At 46.3% G+C, this 22,130-nt stretch overlaps 1 protein-coding gene across 5 annotated transcripts in view; it reads left to right on the plus strand.

Annotated features, from left to right (window-relative positions):
• Tex2 (testis expressed 2) overlaps nucleotides 1-22,130 on the plus strand; it is a 135,953-nt gene that overhangs the window by 110,244 nt on the left and 3,579 nt on the right. For 4 of the 5 annotated variants that reach the window (XM_045158290.1, XM_045158292.1, XM_045158291.1 and 1 more), the window contains exons 8-11: nucleotides 11,548-11,680; nucleotides 17,008-17,133; nucleotides 19,139-19,348; nucleotides 21,943-22,063. In XM_045158290.1, coding sequence (XP_045014225.1) covers nucleotides 11,548-11,680; nucleotides 17,008-17,133; nucleotides 19,139-19,348; nucleotides 21,943-22,063 — 590 coding nt within the window. The remainder of the gene's footprint in view (nucleotides 1-11,547; nucleotides 11,681-17,007; nucleotides 17,134-19,138; nucleotides 19,349-21,942; nucleotides 22,064-22,130) is intronic. The other variant, XM_045158293.1, reaches the window with a different exon arrangement.

The following is a 22,130-nucleotide window of genomic DNA, read 5'->3' on the forward strand; positions in this document are numbered from 1 at the left end:
AAATTAGTTAGGTTTTTCCAAGTCTGCAAAGGATGCCTATGCAAAACATGAAGAAACTCAGCTGTGTGTTGCCTCATGACTGGGATGTGTTCTGAGAACCAGCAATAGTTGCTGCCTCATTGTGTGCACGTCATAGAGGGTGCGCACCCAGACTTAGGTGACTGTGCCGCTAGGTCCTAAGGGATATACTCTTGGGTTTTTTTCAAGGTAGGGTCTCACTCTAGCTCAGGTTTCAATGATATACTCTTATGGGACGGACCACCGTCCCATATGCTGCCTGTCACTGCCCATATGTACCACATATGCATATGTAACAAGTGTGTCTTGAATTCCATTGCTCTAGGGAGACCATTTCCCTTTTTTTTTTTTTTTTTTCTTGTTTTTTGAGTTAGGGTCTCACTGTAGCCCAGGCTGACCTGGAATTCACTATGTAGTCTCAGGGTGGCCTCAAACTCATGGCGATCCTCCCAAGTGCTGGGATTAAAGGCATGCACCACCATGCCCAGCTTAAGGGAGAGCCTTTCCTTTTAGGGGAATTAAAACCTAGGGTGACTTGCTAAACCCACCCCTGCAAAATTTGAGCTCACGGGGCTGGAGAGATGGCTTAGCAGTTAAGCATTTGCCTGCAGAACCAAAGGATCCCAGTTTGATTCTCCAGGACCCACATAAGTCAGGTGCACAAGGGGACGCACGCGTCTGGAGTTCATTTGCAGTGGCTGGAGGCTCTGGCGTGCCCATCCCCCCCCCCTCGCATGCCTCATTCTCTCTCAAATAAACAAATAGAATATATTTTAAAAGAATTTGAGCTCACTTCCAGGGAAATGCAGCCCAGGCAAAGGGATTTTAATAGCTTCAAGAAGCGCCACCTGTAAAATCCTGTACCCTTTGGGAAAATTATTTCTGATTTTCATGTGCTTGCTGGAAGCACATGACCCAGAGAAGGGATGTTAGGCCAACGCTGGTTGGATTGTTTTACTTTAGCCACATCTTTTTTTTTAAGGTACAGTTGGATTAAACCCAGGGCCTTGAACATGCCAGGCAAGTGCTCTATCACTAAGCCACATCCCAGCCCAGCCACAAAACCCAGGCTTTGTTGTTGTTGTTCTTTTAGACAGTGTCTAACTGTTGCTGTGCAGCTCTGGCTGGCCTACAACTCATTATGTAGCCCAGGGTAACCTCAAACATGCAGCAGTCCCCCAGCTTCTGTCTCCCAGGTGCTGGCAGCTTCCATGGGGTGGCAAGTGCCTATAACTACTGAGCCATCTTGCCAGCTTTGTAAGTAATTATGGAGTTTTGGGGGTTTTTTTCACTTAAAACATTTTATTTGTTTATTTGAGAGAGAGAAAAAAAAGGCAGATAGAGAAAAGAGAGGGCTGGAGAGATTGCCTAGCAGTTAAGGTAAGTACTTGCCTGCAAAGCCTAAGGACCCATGTTCGACTCTCCAGGTCCCACATAAGCCAGTAGCGATGCAAGTGTGCAATGTCGCTTATGCACATAAGGGGACACATGCAATTACAGTGGCTGGAATCCCTGGTATGCCAATTCTCTCTCTCTCCCTCCCACATTAAAAAAAAAAAGGCCAGTCTGTTAGGCTTGCCTCAAAAAGAGAGAGAAAGAATTGACATGCTTAGGCCTCTAGCCACTGCAAACAAACTCCAGATGCATGTACCACCTTCTGCATCTGGCTTTATGGGTGTCCTGCAGTACCAAACCTGTGTCCTTTGGCTTTGCCAGCAAGCACCTTAACTGCTAAGCCATCTCTCCAGCCTAGTGTTTTGTTGTTGTTGTTCTTGTTTTGTGTGTATGTGTGTGTGAGAGAGAGAGAGAGAGAGAGAACACACCAGGGACTCTTGCTGCTATAAACAAATACCCATCTGGCTTTACATGGGTGGCTAGGGATTTGAACCCTGGGCTGACAGGCTTTGCAAGCAAGTGTCTTTAACCAGACATCTTCCTAGCCCCTAAACACACTTTTGGAAGCAACATAAAGCATGGTTCTGAGTACCAGCCCTGGAGTGAGATGGCAGGGCTCTCAAATGGGGACTCTGACAGCACCTACCTGCCATGAGTGTTGTCATGAATACTGCACAAGCTAATACAATAAAGGCAGCATGAATAGTGCGTGGTTATTGTTGTTAGTTGCTATTTTATTATTACTGCTATTTAGGGTATTGATATCTGTGTTGTATTGTGGAAGGAAAATTCTTTTGCAGCTAGGATTGTGGGATTACACAGATAATCCCAGCACATAGGAAGACAATAGGATAACCATGAGTTGAGGACAGCCTGGACTACATAGTAACTTCCAGGCCAGCCTGGACTACAGAGTGAGATTCTTTCTTTGGCATCCTTTTTTGTTTGGAGATAGTAAGAAGCTGGACATGGTGGTGCACGCCTTTAATCTCAGCACCCAGGGGGTAGAGGTAGGAGGATCACCATGAATTCAAGGCCACACTGAGACTACATAGTGAGTTCCAGGTCAACCTGGGCTAGAATGAGACCTGGCAGAGGGGTGGGGGGAGGAGAGGGAAATGGAGGAACAAGAAATGTAAGGGCCAGCTTGAATAAGTAGAGTTCTAGGGTCTTTTCAGGTACCCTGTTAAGCTTGCCCCAAAGAAACTAATGCCTTTAAAAGTAGCAAGACAAAAGCCAGGCTTGGTGGCACATATCTTTAATCCCAGCACTCAGGAGGCAGAGGTAGGAGGATCGCTGTGAGTTCAAGGCCACCCTGATACTACATAGTGAATTCCAGGTTAGCCTGGACTAGAGTAAGATCTTATCTCAAAAAACCAAAAAAAAAAGAAAATAATAAAAATAAATTTAAAGTAACAAGACAGGATGCTGCTATGCAAAACCACCAGCTGTGTGTGGCTATGCGGGACACTTACTGAGGCCATGGGGTTGGTCAACTAGAAACCCTGGAAAAGGTAAAGAGTGCCTGTTCCGATTGTGGCTTCCCTTGCCGCTGAGGACATGCGGCCACGTCTTTCATACTACTTGTACATTGTGGTCCAAGTCCCGAACCAGGTGGCTGAGGACATCTTTATTCTTGTGTTATTTTTGAGACATGTTCTCATGTAACACATGTTGGCCTCAAGTTCACTATGTATCAGAGGACGATGACCTTGAAATCCTGGCCTTCTTGCCCAAACCTCCTGAATGCTGGAGGTACAGGTGTCTGCCATCACACCTAGCAGCTATCTGTACCCAGGCTGGCCTCAAAGTCAAAGTGTTCCGCCTGCCTTAGCCTCCAGAGTGCTGGGATTAAAGGTGACACCACGCCAGGCTGTTATCTTTATTCTTGTTTGTTTTTTGTTTGTGTTTTTCAAGGTAGGGTCTTCCTTTAGCCCAGGCTGACCTGGAATTCACTCTGTTCTCAGGGCTACCATATGTTTATTCTTTTGTTTTTCAAAATTTTTTTTTTTATTTTTGCTTATTTATTTGAGAGAGAAGGAGGCAGAGAGAGAGAGAGAATGGGCATGCCAGAGCTTCCAGCCTCTGTAAACAAATTCCAGATGCGTGTGCCCCCTCGTGCATCTAGCTAACATGGATCCTGGGGATTTGAGCCGTAAACCGGGGTCCTTAGGCTTCACAGGCAAGCGCTTAACCACTAAGCCATCTTTCCAGCCCATATGTTTATTCTTAAACATATACTTCCTAGGTAGGAATCAGTAGCTCCAGGCATGGTGGTGCATGCCTTTGATCCCAACGCCATCCTGAGAATACAGAATGAATTCCAGGTCAGCCTAGACTAGAGTACGATCCTACCTCAAGGAAAACAAAACAAAACAAATCAATGGCACTTTGGGAGTTGGCCATCATTTCTGCCAGGGCAGTGGTGGTAACCACCTCCTCTCCCACAGAACTAGAGAATGGAGAGCTCTCCTCTGGTACAAAGATATCAGCTTGTCATGGTCATTGTCAGTTGTTCCTGGACTTCTGGGTTTTGTCCTTGAGCATATCCATGAGCTGCCTGGAGAAAGCAGCATGTTATTATTTATTTATTTGCAGAGAGGAGAGAGTGTGTGTATGAAAGTGAGTTAGAGGCATAACAGGGCTTCCTGCCACTGCAAACCAACTCCAGATGCCCATGCCATTTTGTGCATCTGGCTTTACATGAATACTGGGGAATCCAGTAGGCTTTGCAAGCAAGTGCTTTTAACTGCTGAGCCATCTCCCTAGCCCAGAAAGCACCGTTTTAAATGAGGCCCATTATGACACTCATCCAGTGTAGCAGCATTTAGCTATGTTCCACCTTAGGATTCCAGTCTCTGTCTTCACATTGTGGCCATATTAGCTGTTCCCCAAAGAAAGAGAGCAACTCTAGGTTTTTGTTTTTGTTTTTTGAGATAGGGTCTCTAGCTCATGCTGGACTAGAATTCACTATGTAGTCTAAGGCTGGCCTGGAACTCACAGCATTTCTCCTACCTCTGCCTCCTAAGTGCTGGGATTAAAGGCGTGAGCCACCACGCCCAACTCTTTTTGTTTGTTTGTTTGTTTTTGTTTTTTCTTTTCTTTTTTGCTGGTTGTTCATTGTATCTGTCAGCCTATATATAAGCCAGAAGCCTCCCAGCTCCATTCTGACATTCTGAGCTGCACATATTCCCAAGTCTTGAGAGAGCTTGCTGCTTGCCAAGTCATTACCCTAGAAGGAAGTTCCTCTTGTGTCTAATGGGAAAACGGCCTCCTTATCCTCCTGTGAGTGTAAGTGCATCCTATTAAGTTGTTCAAATATTTATTTTCAGTTTATGACTTTTAAATTTTTCAACCCTTTTTTTATACAAGTAAGTAACCGAGGCTTATTTTAGCAAAAAGATGTTTAGTAGCTGAGAAAGCCAAAGCAGAAAGTAAGTCTGCCCTCAAGGAGGTTATATTAAATAACCTTTCCCCTACTAGGCTACCCTCAGATGAAAGCATTCCAGAACCCTATGAAGTACTGATCAGGTAAGTTCTTACTAAAGGCAGAGTAATTCCCATTTCATTTTCTCCCTTCTCTCCCCCTTTACCTTCTTCCTCCTCCTTCCTCTTCTGTGCCTTCCTTTCTCCCTGAGGTAGGGTCTCACACGAGTCCAGTCTGCCCAATATTGTGCAGGTCTTTTGCAGGTAATGACCGTTGCTTTGAGGTCATGAATTCAGTGACCACTTCATGTCTGGAAGATAGTGTTTCAAAGCACTCCTCTTATCCGTGTCTTACATTTTCTCCGTTCCCTCCTCCACAGTGCTCCCTGAGCCTTGGAGGGTATGACAGAGATATCCCATTTAGTGCTGAGCACTCAACAATCACTTTTCTCAGCACTTTTAAGTTTTGAGTTTCCCCCTTAGTCACTGCCATCCGACCAAAGGTGAGAACACTGATCTACAGATATTAACATAAATATTTACAGGGCAACTTGATGGGCACAACATACCCAGTTAGCAAACAACAGTAGTAACGTCCCTTCTAGGTCCTATGTCCTTCCTAGCCCTAGGCTTTTGATTAAGTTTTCAGTACCACTCATGAATGTCCTTTCATGGTGCAGGCCTCAGATCCAGTGGTAGAGCAATGACAGCTAGCCAGTAGGAAGGAGGCTTCCAGCTCAGTTCCAGTTTGAATTCCCAGTGTCCTACAACCAAAGAATGTGGAGTCTTACAGGTTCTTGCCATCTAGTTCTGGTGTGTAACTATCAACAACAGCAGATCCTGTATTGTTTTGAGTGCCTTAGGGACCTCCCTGACCAAAACCCCTGGGAGGTATCCCACCCCAGCACTAGAATTTTCCTTTAACAACCTATTTAGTTTCTGGGGGAAACAATATTCCTGCAGGGTACTTTTGCTCAAACTTTTGTTTTTCATTTTTCAAGGTAAGGTCTCATTCTAGCCCAGACTGACATGGAATAACTATGTAGTCTCAGGGTGGCCTTGAATTCATGGTGATCCTCCTACCCTCTACCTCCTGAGTGCTGGGATTAAAGACATGCACCACTAGCCTGGTTGATTAAAATATTTATCCCCAGCCACTTAGTGGTACCTTTCTGTAATCCTGAAACTTCCAAGGTAAAGACAGAAGGACTTTACTATATAGCAAATTGAGGCCAGCCTGGGTTATATGAGATACTCTCAAAAAAGCGGAGGGGATGGGCTGGAGAGATGGCTTAGCGGTTAAGCGCTTGCCTGTGAAGCCTAAGGACCCCGGTTCGAGGCTCGGTTCCCCAGGTCCCACGTTAGCCAGATGCACAAGGGGGTGCACGCGTCTGGAGTTCGTTTGCAGTGGCTGGAAGCCCTGGCGCGCCCATTCTCTCTCTTTCCCTCTATGTGTCTTTCTCTCTATGTCTGTCGCTCTCAAATAAATTTTAAAAAAAATGAACCAAAAAAGCGGAGGGGGAGGGGGAAGGCCTGGAGAGATGGGATGGCTTAGTGGTTAAGGCACTTGCAAAGCCTAAGAACCAAGATTTGATTCCTCAGTACACACATAGCCAGATGCACAAGGTACATGCATCTAGAATTTGTTTGCAGTGGCTGGAGGTCCTGACATGCCCATTCTCTCTCTTTCTGTCTCTCATATCTCCCTCTCTCAAATAAATACATAAATAAATAAATTTTTGTTTTGTTTTTAAGGTAGGGTCTTGCACTAGCCCAGGCTGACCTGGAATTCACTGAGTAGTCTCAGGCTTGCCTCAAACTCACAGCAATCTTCCTACCTCTGCCTCCAGAGTGCTAAGATTAAAGGTTGCCCAGCCAGAAATATTTTATTTTATTTATTTTTTTTTTTTCCAGGTAGGGTTTCACTCTAGTCTAGGCTGACCTGAAATTCACTATGTAGTCTCAGGGTGGCCTCGAACTCACGGTGATCCTCCTACCTCTGCCTCCCAAGTGCTGGGATTAAAGGTGTGCACCACCACTCCCAGCCATAAAATATTTTAAAAAATTAAGCCAGGTTGCCGAAGTAGGAGAACTGCTGAGTTTGAGACCACCCTGAGACTGCCTACCTCAAAAAGATAAAAAATGAGCCGGGCATGGTGGCGCACGCCTTTAATCCCAGCACTCGGGAGGCAGAGGTAGGATTACCATGAGTTCAAGGCCACCCTGAGATGACAGAGTTAATTCCAGGTCAGCCTGGATCAGAGTGAGACCCTACCTCAAAAAAACAAAAAAAAAAATGAGGGGCTGGGGTAATGGATCTTCAAGTAAGAGCATTTTCCACACAAACGAGAGCCTGAGATGGCCGAAGTTTGATCCCTGTTACCCACATGAAAAGCTGGGCGTGGACTGGGGAGATGACTCAGTAGCTAAAAGCACTTGCTTGCAAAGTATACTGGCCCAGTTTTAAGCCCCAGGTTCAAGTCAGATACACAAAGTGGTGCATGCATCTAGTGTTGGTTTGCAACACCAAGAGGCCCTGCCACACCCATACACACTCTGTCTTCACAAATAAATAAAAATATTAGGGGAAAAAACGTCTGGTATGGTGGCCCACGCCTGTATTCTGGATGCTGCATACAGCCTTTTCTCTGTGGCAGCAGCAGTATGTGAAGCTAGAGCAAGGGACAGAGTAGACTAGTCACAGAGGAGAGGAAGCCACCTGCCGGGGCAGAGTGGTCCCCCTGTGCAGGTGAGACTGCTGTGCAGAGGTCAAGAAACTGCCAGTGAAACTCGAGCCCCAGTCCACGTGAATGGGCGCAGTGTGTTTCCCTTGGCCTTCCTGGCCAATAGCAGTGACCCATACCATGGGTGGAGGTCCTGGAACTGGTAATTTACTATAGCATATACCATATACCATAGCAGTTGTTCAAAAAGAAGACATAAGGGCTAGCAAGATGGCTTAGTGCTTAAAGGTACTCGCTTGCTTGCAAAACCTGCTGATGGGGGTTGATTCCCCAGCACCCACATAAAGCCAGATGTATAAAGTTTGCAGCAGTAAGAAGCCCTGGTGCTATATATCCCCTCTCCCCAAATAAAAATATATTTATTAGAGTGTATATATTTTTTTAAAGTTGGGCGTGGTGGTACACACCTTTAGTACCAGCACTCGGGAGGCTAAGGTAGGAGGATGGTGTGAGTTCCTGATGAGTCTGGCCCAAAGTGAGTTTGCCATTGGGGAGGGAGGGAGTTGTGATGTTGGGGTAATAGGGTTAAAATTATTATCCAGCCTTTTACACTAATCCCTTCCTAGTGGAAGTGATTAGGACGAAATGTCTTTACTACAGCACATGTGCCCTTTATTTCCACAGAAACAGTATTTTGAAAAGTAAGCTAATTTAGACTGTTAACTGCTAGAAGTGAACAGTTTTGTAGGTGTTCCTGCAAAGAAAATGGTTATAGTTGACCTGCATATAACTTAATTAAACCAGATCATTCATGGAAAATAACCATCTTCTGTGCTGCAGTGATGGCTCAGCAGTTAAGGCGCTTGCCTGCAATGCCTAAGGATCCCGGTTCAATTCCCCAGTGCCCACGTAAAGCCAGATGCACAAAGTGGCGCATGCATCTGGAGTTCATTTGAGTGGCTGGAGGTACTAGTGTGCCCGTTCTTCTTTCTCTTTCTGATTGTAAATAAATGAAAATATTTTAAAAACAAAAAGTATCTAGAGGGCTGGAGAGATGGCTTAGCGGGTAAGCGCTTGCCTGTGAAGCCTGAGGACCCCGGTTCGAGGCTCGGTTCCCCAGGTCCCACGCTAGCCAGATGCACAAGGGGGCGCACACGTCTGGAGTTCGTTTGCAAAGGCTGGAGGCCCTGGCACACCCTCTCTGTGTCTGTCGCTCTCAAATAAATTAAAAAAAAAAAAAAGTATCTAGAGCCGGGCATGTGGCACACGCCTTTTATACCAGCACTCAGGAGGCAAAGGTAGGAGGATTGCCTTGAGTTCAAGGCTGTCCTGAGACTACATAGTGAATTTCAGGTCTGCCTGGACTAGAGTGAGACTCTACCTCGAAAAACAAAACAAAGAAAACAACAACAACAAAAAAAAAAAACCTTTTTTTAAAGAAAATAATCATCTTCAATTACAAGAAGAAGAATTTGTTGAAAATGGAAGGGCTGGAGAGATGGCTCAGCAGGTAATAATTGCTTGTAAAGCCTGATGATCCAGATTCAATTCCTCTATATCCATATAAAGTCAGATGCACAAAGTAACATAAACATCTGGAGTTTGAGCTCAATGGCAAAAGGCCCTGGTGTGTCTACATACACACACATGCAAATAAATTTAAAAAAAAAAAATTTACCTTCAGGCACTGCAAGCTCCAGACACATGCACCACCTTTTGCATCTGGCTTACATGGGTCCTGGGGCATCGAAGCTAGGTCTTCTGGCCTTGCAGGCAAGTGACTTAATCGCTAAGCCATCTCCCCAGCCCAAAATATTTTATTTTTAAAAAAAGAAGAAAGCCGGGCGTGGTGGTGCACACCTTTAATCCCAGCACACGGGAGGCAGAGGTAGGAGGATTGCCGTGAATTCAAGGCCACCCTGAGATGACAGAGTTAATTCCCGGTCAGCCTGGACCAGAGTGAGACCCTGCCTCGAAAAACCAAAAAAAAAATAAAAAATAAAAAATAAAAATAAAATAAAAAAAGAAGAGCTGGGTGTGGTGGCGCATGCCTTCAGCACTTGGAATGCAGAGATAGGTGGATTGCCATGAGTTCAAGACCATCCTGAGACTACGTAGTGAAGTCCAGGTCAACTGGGACTACAGCAAGACCCTACCTGGGGCGGAGGGGGGGGTGTCAAGTGGAGAGGAAATTGAAGCCAGGTGTGGTGGTGCATGCCTTTAATCCCAACACTCCAGAGACAGGTAAGAGGATCGCTGTAAGTTTGAGGCCAGCCTGGGACTACAGAGTAAGTTCCAGGTCAGACTGGACTCGTGTGAGACCCTACCTCAGGGAGAAAGGAAGGCACAGAAGAGGAAGGAGGAGGAAGAAGGTAAAGGGGGAGAGAAGGGAGAAAATGAAATGAGAATTACTCTGCCTTTAGTAAGAACTTACCTGATCAGTACTTCATAGGGTTCTGGAATGCTTTCATCTGAGGGTAGCCTAGTAGGGGAAAGGTTATTTAATATAACCAACGGAAAATACTGCCCTGTATGAATAATGGTTTTAAATTAATTTCCTGCTTCCTTGTAGATATTGTCATTTATCTTGTGGGGATCTATACAAGTTTATTAACATTTAAATGCTCACTGGAAGGATCACGTTTTGATTAAAAATTCACAAGATATTATATAGCTCTGGGAGTGAAACAAATCACCACATACCCTATCTCACCTGCCAGGCCATAAGCTCCTCCAGTAGCAGAGGGTCATGAGATATCTCTCGTGCTTTAGATACTGGTCAGTGGCTAGTCTAGTAAAATTCCATAGTGAATAGCCCCTTGGATATGAGCTCATTGGCAAGAGTCTTCCTCAGGAATAAGTTTTTAATTTTTTTTTTTGGATTGATTGATTAAGGAAAGAGAGAATGTGTTTTCCAGGACCTCTAGCCACTGCAAGTGAACTCCAGATGCATATACCACCATCTAACCATTGAGCCATCTCTCCAGCCCCCAGGAATGAGTTGCTAAACTCGGTCACCAAGGTGTTTCCCAGCTTTGCCTGGATATTCCTAGGAATCATTTTGTTTCCATTACTTGACAATTTCTAGAAAGAAAAGGGTTCTAAAAATCATGTTAATCACTATGCTTAGCCAAAAAGATCAACACATTTTTCTGTTCTCCTTTCCAAACACTGGATAATTTAAGAGAAAGGCTACGGCTCTGTGATGTGTCTGGTCACAATGAAATAGCCTCACTTCCTCTCCACCTCCAGCCAGCTGCCCATCCTAGCTGTGGCCAGGTTCAAGTCTTCCTTCTGAGCATGTGTTTTCTTACTAAATGTGAGGAGGAGAAGCCGGAGAGAGGCTAGGGCCCTTCCAGCACTGCCATGGGCACTGAGTTCCCAAGACCATCCTAACGGACGGTAGTGCTTCCATTCGCCAAATATGAGAAGCATTTCAGTCTTTTCTCTTGCATCCTGGTGGCAGAGCCTCCTCCTAGCCTAGCCCTCTTCATGCCTTGGTAGTGCAAGCCATAATGTGAAGCCAAACTGAAGAGCTTTTAAAATAATACTTTTGAGCTGGCTGTGGTGGCACATGCTTTAATCCCAGCACTCAGGAGGCAGAGGTAGGAGGATCGCCAAGAGTTCAAGGCCACTCTGAGACTGCATAGTGAATTTTAGGTCAGCCTGAATGAGACCCTACCTTGGGAAAAAACTTAAAAATTACTTTTTATGGGTTGGAGAGATGGCTTAGCAGTTAAGCGCTTGCCTATGATGCCTAAGGACTCCAGTTCGAAGCTCGATTCCCCAGGACTCACGTTAGCCAGATGCACAAGGGTGCACATGCGTCTGGAGTTTGTTTGCAGTGGCTAGAGGCCCTGGCGTGCCCATTCTCTCTCTCTATCTGCCTCTTTCTCTCGGTGTCTGTTGCTCTCAAATAAATCAAAAGAAACAAAAAAAATTACTTTTTATGCTGTCATGTCATTGATACATTTCTGGGGAGGAGGGAAAAAAAATTTGTTGTTGTTGTTTACTGTTTCTCCAGGACTCTGGATCGATTTGGAAATGTCCTACAATGGGTCCTTTCTGATGACTCTTGAGACCAAAATGAATTTGACCAAACTAGGTAAAGAGCCTCTTGCTGAAGCCCTGAAGGCTGGAGAAATTGGCAAAGAAGGGTAAGGGGCAATATATGAATTTACTAACCAATCCTGGCCGGGGGCGGGGGCAGCTTCTCCCTGCAGCCTCTGAGAAGCAGGCAGGAGGCGTGGGAATGAGACCCCCTGGATGGCAAGCAAGTGCTGGTGCCAGAGCTCCTGGATCATAGAGTGAGCTTCCGACCACCCCACCCCCACTCAGACGTGACAGCACATGGCACCCGTTAGTATTGGCACTGGCAGAGTCTCAGTTACCCAGAGCACATCACTGACTCAGGCAAGGCAGACTGGTCTGTACATCTTCACTCCAAAAGCTTTTCAGCTTTTAGCCAGACAGCAATATGTGGAGCAGGTTAAGGTCCCTTGTGGGTCTGCTGCTTTAATCACCAGGTCAGAATTATTTATAACCAGATGGTTGATTTTTGTAGCCAAGAGAATGCACTACAAATGCTCTGAGAAGCATTTTCCTGAAATAATATACTATTGATTTGCTTAGTAAATTATTCTCTTTGTAGATAGTACATCTGCTGCCTAGGGTAATCTGATCTAATACTGCAAACTTGGGCTGAGAAGATGGTTTCATGGGTAAAGTGCTTGCTGAGCAAGCATGATGACCCAAGTTCAGAACCCATATAAAACCAGACACCTAGCATATGTCTATGATCCCAGCATGCCTGTGGCGAGATGGGAGGCAGAGACAGGAAACTGCGGCAAGGAATGAGAACCTGCTTCGACCAAAGTGAAAGGCAAGACCGACACCGAGGTTGTCCTCTGATCTCCACACATTCACTGTGGCTCCCATGCCCGTACACACTCACACACATTTTTAAAAGAAATATTCCAAAATGTGAGATAGTTCTAGAAGCCTGATTTTTTTTCCCCTTTGAATCCTAGAATAGATAAGGTTGAACTTTTCTATTCCCAAACACTTTAAAAGTGACTGTTCTTACTATACAGCAGATGTTATTGTTTTGCCAAATTAAAAGATGCTGCTGAGCCGGGCATGGTGGCGCACATCTTTAACCCAGCACTCTGGAGGCAGAGGTAGGAGTATCACTGAGAGTTTGAGGCCACCCTGAGACAACGTAATGAATTCTGGGTCAGCTTGAGCTAGAGTGAGACCCTGCCTCGGAAAAAAAAATAAAATAAAATAAGATGCTGCTTCTCACATCCGTAGTCCTCCAACTGACACTATAAATGGCAGGGAAATGCCACAGGAGGCCACCTCTGCAGGATCTAAATATAAGGCATAGGCTTTTAGATTTTTTTTTTCTGCTTAATTACGACTCTGGTTTTTTGAGGTAGGGTCTCACTCTGGTCCAGGCTGACCTGGAATTAACTCTAGTCTCAGGGTGGCCTTGAACTCACAGCGATCCTCCTACCTCTGCCTCCCAAGTGCTGGGATTAAAGGCGTGCGCCACCACGCCCAGCAGTTACGACTTAAGGTAATAGCAGACAGAGAGAGTTGGATTATACCTTCAAGATCATTATTTTGCACAGATTAATCTGATTTACCCACGTTATTGAAACTGTTACCTGCTATATGCAATGTAACCTGTACTTTCACCTGCTGTGTGCAATCTAACCTGTATTTGCTATTTTCCTTTCATTTGTCTGCTATTTGTTAAAATGTGTTTGGACTCGGCACTCTGGATTTGTACTCTCTGGTGAGTGGTGTTTATCAACTCCCGTGTAGCACCTCGTGCCCTGTGAGTGCTGAGTCTGGTCTGCTCCCACTTGGAGCCACAAGGAAGTCTGTCTTTCCATCATGTTCCCAGACCTGAAGGCACAGTCCTGGGGCCCCAGAGGACTAAGATTGGAGTAGGCATGAGGCTTTCCTGGCAGAGAGTCTATCATACTTCCCCAGTTGAAAAGTATTTGGGGTCCTGACCTAGCCTGTAGTCAGTCATGCTGCCCCCATCTCACCCCCTCACAGCTGAGCTCCATCAGTCTAACCTCGTGACAGCAGAGTTATAAAAACAGCTGCCTAGGACACAAAGCGCCATGGCAAAAGCAGTCTTGCAAATGACGTCTTCTGGGCTGGGGCTGGGGCTGTGGGTCAGAGGTAGAACACTGTGTAGCATGTGCAAGGCCCTGTGTTTGATATCCAGCACTATTTTGAGAGAGATGGAAGGGCCAGGTGGGGAGATCTACTACATGGAGTCAAGACAAAGCAACATTTGGTCAGAGGCAGTTGTGCAAGGAGCCCTTTCAGGGGTCAGCCAAGGGTCTCCACTGGAAAGGCAGTCTCGAGCATCACTTCAGGTCCCTGTGTTCTTGCCACTCATGTGCTCCACATTCGCTGCTGTTCACGTGGCCGTCATGGCCCAGTTCCACATTCATAAATTCTGGCTGATCAGAGGATGGACAGACATATTCCTGAGCAAGCCAGGCTTCTTTAGACTGACTGGAAAAAAATCTCCACTTTAGGAATTTGAATCCTGTTTTATGTTTCTAAAGTGCCATTTTTTTCACAGAAAAATGTTATGAAATATCTTCTTCTTGTGGTGATTTTTAAATTTCATATATATATATATATATATGTATATACACACACACACATATTTTTGTTTGTTTGTTTGTTTTTCAAGGTAAGGTCTCACTCTAGCCCAGACTGACCTGGAGTTCAGTATGGAGTCTCAGGGTGGCCTCGAACTCACAGTGATCCTCCTACCTCTGCATCCCGAGTGCTGGGATTAAAGGCGTGTGCCACCACGCCCAGCTATATATAGAGAGAGATTTTTTTATTTATTTATGAGAGAAAGAGAGAAAATGGGCACACCAGGGCTTCTAACCACTGCAAATGAACTCCAAATACGTGTACTACCTTGTACATCTGGTTTGTATGGATACTAGGGAACCAAACCTAGGTCCTTCAGCTTCACAGGCAAATACCTTAACTGCTAAACCATCTCTCCAGCCCCTAAAAAGGTTTTTTAGCATAGGCAGCATAACTGGAATGAGCCTGTTCAGGTGGTTCTCATGGAATTCTGAGGTGTGTTTAAAGCCATTAGACTCTTCACACTCCAAAATATCCTCTGTGAGGTTGTGATGTGTGTCTTTGAAATTGTTGCTGATGTCGCAAGGTCAAGTTCATAAAATGCAGGTTGAGTTATAAAAACTTAATATGAGCCAAATATTTAGTCACACAATTTACACTGGGGGCTACCGGATACAACACCACATGCAGACAGTACCACTTGGTCAAAATCAGAATTCATATCAGCCGATAGGCTTTCACAGATCAGCATGATCTAAATTATTTACTTGAAGCCACAAAATTCGGCCTGTTCTCTGTCCCATAGAGGGTTAGTTCAGGAACCTGAGAGCTCACTGCAGCACTCAGCCTTTGGCATCTACTGCCCAGGGAAAGGAAGTGCCAGATGACACTTATTGGTGGGGACACAAGGGGCCATGGCTCAACAGACCTCACGGTGATCCCAGATGCTGCTGGAGCCCTCTGTGCTGGAAGACAGCAGCCTCCATACCTGGCAGCCCAGGGCTCAGGAGCCAGCGCGCAGCTGTTGTGCTGATGGTAAAGTAGGGCGCTTGCGTAATCTTTGCCAGTTTACCTCTCTGACTCTCCTCAAGATCAGTTCAGGTTTTCTTGGGGATCACATCCTGCTCTGTACATTTGAAGACTAAGAACTCTGTGGGGGAGATGCACCCATGAACCCCTGAAGCAGCCCTGTGACCACTGAGAGCAGAGAAGCACTTCCTGGGCCAGCCAGGCCTGCCGTAGAAAGGCGAGCAAGAGTGGGTCGAGGGCCACTGGCCGTGACACGCTTCTGTTGTGCACAGGGAGAGTTCCTTCAGAGTGAAAGCACGGGCTGCTGGGGCCATGCTGGCCCTCTTTCAAAGTCGGGGTGAGCAGGATCGGTGTGTGCTGCCAGGGTGGACACTGAGGATCTCCTTACAGCCAGCTCCTGTTTCAGGGCAGAGCTCAGCCCGCCCTCATGCATGCTGCTGTGTTCCACTTTTGACCCCCATTGGTCAGGAAGCGACTGCCCACTGGACTTTGGTAGCCCAGCCAGGAGTCAGAGGAAAACCAAAGGGCCGCAGCAGCAGCAGGGAGATTGGGCCTGAGCTCCACTGCCTTCCCCTGTCTCAGTGGCTTGATCCCGGCCAACAGTGTGGGTCTATGTTTGTTGATCTTCCCTTCAGACGTCTCATCCCTAGCTAAGTCCCTCAGCCTTAGAGACAGGGCTGGCCTGGCCTGGCCTGTCAGAAGCAAAGCCATGGTCTAGGGAAGGAGCTGCCTTCACAGAGCAGAAGCTCAGCCAAGAAAGCCCCAGCACACCTCAGAGGGCTGTGCCACCTGAAGAACTTAGTGAGGACTTCTCCATAGTGAGGCCATTGACCAAAGCTGTCATGGAAGTTGAGCTGTCCAGGGAAGTTCTTCTGTCAGCCGCTTCCTGGCGTACCTGGAGACTTGCACCTTGTGGTTGGTGGATTTTTCTGTGACTCTCAACACTTGGGGCAGATGTGGAGAAAGATAGGTAATTCTGCTAGGAAGGAGTCAAAACTTTTTTGAAGCTAGGCATGGTGGTGTACAACTTTAATCCCAGCATTTGGGAGGCAGAGGTAGGAGGGTCACCATGAGTTCGTAGCCACCCTGAGACTACATTAGTAAATTCCACGTCAGCCTGGGCTAGAAGGAAACCCTACCTTGAACCCCCACACACATTAAAAAAAAAAAAAAAAGAAACTTTTGAGCCAGACATGGTGGTCCATGTCTTTAATCCCAGCACTAGGGAGGTAGAGATAGGAGGATGGTACAAGTGTGAGACCACTCTGTGACTACATAGTGAATTCCAGGTCAGCCTGGGCTACAGTGAGACCCTTCCTCGGGGGGGGGGACACGTTTTGAGGGGTAACTAAACCAGGAAGCTTCACAGTTGACTTAGCCAAGGACTTGCCTGTACTTCCTCATCTTTGGTGAGGATGTCATATCGTGTCATCAACATGAGCTGCCATCACACCCCTCCAGCCATCCATTCTTGCCCTTCCCACTGGCTCGTGCTAGACTAATCACTGTGTTTTCTGTGACTGCCTCCCACTTCACCACCCACACTGTTGCATGCTCAAAAGCAAACCGTCCTCGGCCCAAGTCCTGTGCATCCTGTCAGGGCTCTTGGTGCTGTCATCTCCTGAGTAAGTAAGCCAGTCCAAGAAGTCTTGGGTTAGGAGGCAGTGACAATATGTGGTAGAGGTTCTGTGTCGGCCCCCCTGGCGTTGACTGTGTGCATAAACGTGTGTGTGTGTGTGTGTGTGTGTGTGTGTGTGTGTGTGTGTGTGTATGCCTTCATTGAACAGGCTCTGCTGGTGGTGACTTTGCCGCTGTTCAGTTGCAGGCCCCGGGCGTTCTGTCTGGCTGACAGTGATGAGGAATCGTCCAGTGCCGGCTCCTCTGATGAAGATGATGCCCCAGAGCCCAATACTGGAGACAAACAGCTGCTGCCGGGAGCTGAAGGGTGAGTAGACCAGGGCTTCTAGCCACTCCAGGGCTCGGAGGCCAAGCTGAGAGAGCCATTCTTTCCTCTCTGACCTTCCTCCTCCTGCGTACCTAGTGAATGATTTCTCCATTAACACCCACATCAGTGGCTTGTTTACAGACCTCAAGGAGAAAAGAGGATATAGCTCTGCTCATGGTTCTCTCCTGCAGCGTGAGTAATAGAGAAGTTGAGTAGAAAGGCTTATCATGAGCAGCATACCTTAAGCCGTCAGGCTGCGCAACAACTCCTCCTGGTGGCTGACAGAAGAGCTCCGTGTTCCTTGATGGAGAGATCTGCTTGCTGTGACTGGCTGGGTCCCGCAAGGCTGAACTACTCAGATTATTCCTTTGGTGAATTTTGAGTACATGGATGACTTAGCTGCTGTTTGCGAGAATTCTTTTTCTGTTACTTGGATGGTGAAGTAATCTTTCTGTAAGGATCTTTCAATTATTTAAAAGTCATTCAAAACTAAGACTATGAGGAAGCAGGGGCTGGAGAGATGGCTTAGTGGTTAAAGTGCTTGCCTGCGAAGCCTAAGGACCCAGGTTCAATTCCCCAGAATCCACGTAAGTCATATGTACAGGGTGGCACATAGGTCTAGAGTTTGTTTGCAGTGGCTAGAGGCCCTGGCACGTCCATCCTCTCTCTCCCTGACTCTAATAAAAAATAAATAAATAAAAATCTTTAAAGAAAAAAATCCCAGCTGGGCGGGGTGACGCACGCCTTTAATCCCAGCACTTGGGAGGCAGAGGTAGGAGAATCCCCATGAGTTCGAGGCCACCCTGAGTCTACATAGTGAATTCCATGTCAGCTTGAGCTAGAGTGAGACCCTACCTCGAAAAAAAGAAAATATCAGCCTACTCACTTTGAAATCCTCCAGAAGATGAGAAGAGAGCTCAGACATTTGAGCAGTTGTGTTTAAAATCTAGCTGCTTGACCTGGAATGGCAGGTCAGGGCTGAGATATGGCTCAGTGGTAGAGCACTTGCCTGGCATGCACAGGGCCCTGGTTCAACCCCACACCATCATCCCACCCACAAAGACGGGCTTTCTACACACATACTGCTCCTCATGCTCTAGAGCAGCAGAGAACTTAAAGAGCAAGGCGTGATTGTAGCCATGACCTTGTGCAAAGGCTTGTCTTGACCAGCCAAAACGTCAGCTTGACATAGCAGTTTTTGTTTAACTGTTTCTAAAAATCTGAACCCTAAAGAGAAAGAGGGGAGTGTTCCAAACCCCTTGAAATAGACTTCTCACTCAGACTTGGGCTGTGTGTTCCCATTGGTATAATGTGGCATGATTTGTGACTTGCTATTTGTAGATGTGAGATTCTCCAGTAGAATAGGGACTTTAAAAATTTTTATTTATTTGCAAGCACAGAGAAAGAGAGAAAGAGAAAGAAGAAAAGGAGGAGGAAGAGAGCAGAGGGGGAGGGGAAGGAGAAAAGAGAGACAGACAAGAAGGAAGAGAATGCGTACTTCAGGGCTTCCAGCTACTGCAAATGAACTCTAGATGAATGTGCCACTTTGTGTATCTAGCTTTTTACATGGGTACTAGGGAATTGAACCCAGGTCCTTAGGCGCTATAGGCAAATGCCTTAAATGCTGAACCATCACACAAACCCGAATGAGGACTTCTGTAGTGAGTCTTTGAGTGGTATGAGGGAGGTGCTTTCTCTCCGTTGTTAAGGCAGGGATGATTCTGTCTGACCTTCACACCTTTTCTAGAGTAGTAGTACTCAACCAAGAGTGACTTGGTCCCCACAGGGCCAATGTCTAGAGACATGTTTGGTTGTTATGAGTTGGGAGAATGTTTTTGCCAGCAGACAGAGACCAGGGAAGCTGCTAAACACCCCACAATGCACAGTACACCTCTTGACTCAGAATGGCCCAGTCCCCAGTGTTAGCAATGGAGAAACATCTGGAAATGAATGCAGAGCCCAAAAACCCTGTTTTTACTAACACACTTTTATGTCTCGTTTGAAGGTATGTCGGAGGTCATCGAACAAGTAAGATTATGAGGTTTGTTGATAAAATTACCAAGTCAAAATATTTCCAAAAAGCAACAGAAACAGAGTTCATTAAGAAGAAAATCGAAGAAGTCTCCAACACACCCCTGCTGCTAACTGTGGAAGTCCAAGAATGTCGAGGAACCTTGGCAGTCAATATCCCACCACCGCCGACTGACCGGATATGGTACGCAGGAAGGGCACTGAGTGATTGCTTTTCAAAAAGGCCCAGCTTGCTTGCCCTTAGTAGAGAGACACTTCCACGCACCTTTCCTGGGATGCTGGCATTCATTGTAAATCCTGTCATGCTTTCTTCTGTGGACAGCTCACATACCTTTGGGGACTCATCTTCATATAAAGGGAAATTTACGGGGTATCTGAGGGTTATAGGAGGAGCGATTTCTGTTTTCCTCCTCTCCAAAGCCAACTGGGGCTGGGATGTCACATGGTAGGATGCTTGTCAGCATGTACAAAACCCTGGGTCCCAGCTCCACATAACCTGGGTGTGGTGGCCCATGCCTGTGATTCCAGCAATAAGGAGATGGAGGGAGGTAGGAGGATCAGAAGTTCACAGTACCCTTGGCTACGTAGTGAATTCAAAGACAGCCTGGGCTACATGGGAGACCTGCGTCCCCCAAACAATCATGACCATTTCCTTTGTAGAGAGCCTTTATTCTCTGCTGGCCTGGGCTGTAATCCCTGGTTAGTCCTCATGGTCTCCTTACTTGACAGATGGGGATCATATATCCAGCAGGGTCCAGACACTTAGGACCTCCCCCAGGAGCTAGCCCTTGATATTGAGACTGGAGCATATGTACTTGGTACCTGTGGTAGGAGGTCTGTCCAAGGATGGGCTTCTCCACTCCAGCTGTGTGTCAGGATCACCTGAGGACTTGAAGAAGCAGCTCTGCCAGGCCCCTCCCCAAGATGGCAGGGCTTGAGGGGCCATTGCATGATTACACCACATTTGAGAATCACTGAAATAAATTATTTATCTGTTCAGCATCTTTTTTTTTTTTTAGGTAGGGTTTCACTCTAGTCCAGGCTGATCTGGAATTCAGTATGTAGTCTCTGGGTGGCCTCGAACTCATGTGCTTTCCTTGGTTTTTATAAGGCATATATCTCTCTGTGTGTAGAGTATGCGTGTGTACACATGTGCGTGCGCATGTGTACTCATGCAGAGGCCAGAGGAGGATATCTGGTGGCCTCCTCTGTAACTCTCTGACTTTCTTTTCTTTTTTTTTTAAAATATTTTATTTATTTGACAGAGAGAAAGAGGGAGAGACAGGCCTGTAACCGCTGCAAACAAACTCCAGACGCATGTACCACCTTGTACATCTGGCTAACATGGGTCCTGGGAATCAAACCTGGATCCTTTAGCTTTGCAGGCAAAATGCCTTAACTGCTAAGCCATCCCTCCATCTGATTTACTTTCTTGAGACAGGGTTTCTCACTGAACTTGGAGTTCAGCATTTTATTTTTATTTTTTTGGCTTTTTGAGGTAGGGTTTTGCTGTAGACCAGGCTGACCTGGAATTCACTATGTAGTCTCAGGGTAGCCTCAAACTCTTCGCAATCCTACTTCTGCTTCCCGAGTGCTGGGATTAAAGGCATGCGCCACCATGCCCAGCTAGAGTTCAACATTTTTTTTCAGGTAGACTGGCTGACCAGTAAGCCCCAGGGATCCTCCTATCTCTACCTCCCTCAGCCCTGGGGTTTCAGTCATGCATGTGGCCAAGCCCAGCTCTTACATAGGCACTAGAGACTGGGCTCAGGCCCTCATGCATGTACATCTGATTCAGGTTCAATTCCCCAGGACCCACATGAGCCAGATGCACAAGGTGGCTGGCACATGCATCTGGAGATTGTTTGCAGCAGCTAGAGGCCCTGGCATGCCCATTCTCTTTTTCTGCCTCCCCCCAAATAAATAAAAATTTTAAAAATTAAAAAAAAAAAACCAGAAAGGAGCCAGACACGCCTTTAATCCCAGCACTTGGGAGGCAGAGATAGGATTGCCATGAGTTTGAGGCCACCCTGAGACTACATAGTGAATTCCAGGTCAGCCTGGGCTACAGCCTACCTCAAAAAGCAAACCAAGGGCTAGAGAGATGGCTTAATGGTTAAGCGCTTGCCTGTGAAGCCTAAGGACCCCAGTTCGAGGCTCAATTCCCCAGGACCCATGTTAGCCAGATGCACAAAGGGGCGCACATGTCTGGAGTTTGCAATGGCTGGAGGCCTGGCGTGCCCATTCTCTCTCTCTCTGTCGCTCTTAAATAAATAAAAATAAGCAAACAAAATTATTTTAAAGAAGGCAAACCAAAAAAAGGAAGGAAGAAAAGGTCATTATTACTTTAAGAAAATCAAAAACTAGACAATACCCAGTTCATGACCTCTTCCAGGCTTCCCCTCTTAGTCAGAGATAATCTAAATCCACCAGAGCCCTCATATACTGTGTAGTGAACCCAGAGAGTTCACAACTCACTTTATTTTCCCCAATATTTTGTTTATTTATTTGAGAGAGAGGAAAAGAGAAGTAGAGAGAGAGAGAAACTGGACGCACCAGGGCCTCTAGCACTACAAAGGACGCATGCGCCACCTTGTGGTAAGCCGTCTCTCCAGCCCTTCACAGCTCACTGGTGTTGAGCTGTTAGCTATGGAGAGAGTTTTGAATAAGAGAACAGTTTTAGTGATACAACCCTGTGTAAATGAGAAGTGTTTGCTGCTAGTGCTTACCTACTTCCTTTCTTTCCTTCTAAATGTGATTATTTTCTTCTTCAAAAAGGTACGGTTTTCGGAAGCCACCATATATAGAGCTGAAAGCTCGGCCAAAACTAGGAGACAGGGAAGTAACTTTAGTTCACGTGACAGACTGGATAGAGAAGAAACTGGAGCAAGAGTTTCAGGTAAACCCATAGTGCTGTCTTGAGTTTCCTGCTGAATTTAAAGGCTGAGAGTGGAACCCAGGGCCTT

Source organism: Jaculus jaculus, chromosome 9 (genome assembly GCF_020740685.1).
Source record: "Jaculus jaculus isolate mJacJac1 chromosome 9, mJacJac1.mat.Y.cur, whole genome shotgun sequence".
Classification (NCBI taxonomy): Eukaryota; Metazoa; Chordata; class Mammalia; order Rodentia; family Dipodidae; genus Jaculus; species Jaculus jaculus.